This window comes from Phaethon lepturus, unplaced genomic scaffold (assembly GCF_000687285.1).
Source record: "Phaethon lepturus isolate BGI_N335 unplaced genomic scaffold, ASM68728v1 scaffold37057, whole genome shotgun sequence".
Classification (NCBI taxonomy): Eukaryota; Metazoa; Chordata; class Aves; order Phaethontiformes; family Phaethontidae; genus Phaethon; species Phaethon lepturus.
In genome coordinates this window covers 1,155-1,468 of record NW_010550417.1, presented here as the reverse complement: position 1 = coordinate 1,468, position 314 = coordinate 1,155, and the positions used below count along the sequence as shown (strand labels likewise).

At 65.6% G+C, this 314-nt stretch overlaps 1 protein-coding gene across 1 annotated transcript in view; it reads right to left on the bottom strand.

Annotated features, from left to right (window-relative positions):
• NEU4 (sialidase 4) overlaps positions 1-314 on the bottom strand; it is a gene marked incomplete at its 5' end in the record, with an annotated part of 2,116 nt that overhangs the window by 653 nt on the left and 1,149 nt on the right. Inside the window, one exon of the mRNA XM_010290558.1 lies at positions 4-309. Coding sequence (XP_010288860.1) covers positions 4-309 — 306 coding nt within the window. The remainder of the gene's footprint in view (positions 1-3; positions 310-314) is intronic.

Sequence of the window (314 nt, the reverse complement as noted above, 5' to 3'; positions counted from 1 at the left end):
AGCCATGGGGGGGTTCGACCAGCCGCTGGACCAGCTGCCCCCTGTGGAAGACAGCCCCGTCGTCCGTGCTCAGCGCCTGGACCCTGAAGCCCAAGGGGCTGCGGGCATTGCAGTAGAGGACATTGGAGCCATCCTCCTCGTCCACCGAGACCAGCTGGCACTCGCCCGTCTGCAGGTTGGGGATGAACTCACCGAAGCGCCAGCCCCGGCCATGGTCGTCGCTGTAGAAGGCGAAGGAGTGAGGGGTGGTCTTGCAGAGCTGCCCGAAGCACTCCTTGCAGTCGATGTGGTAGCCGTAGGGGGGGGACACGAAC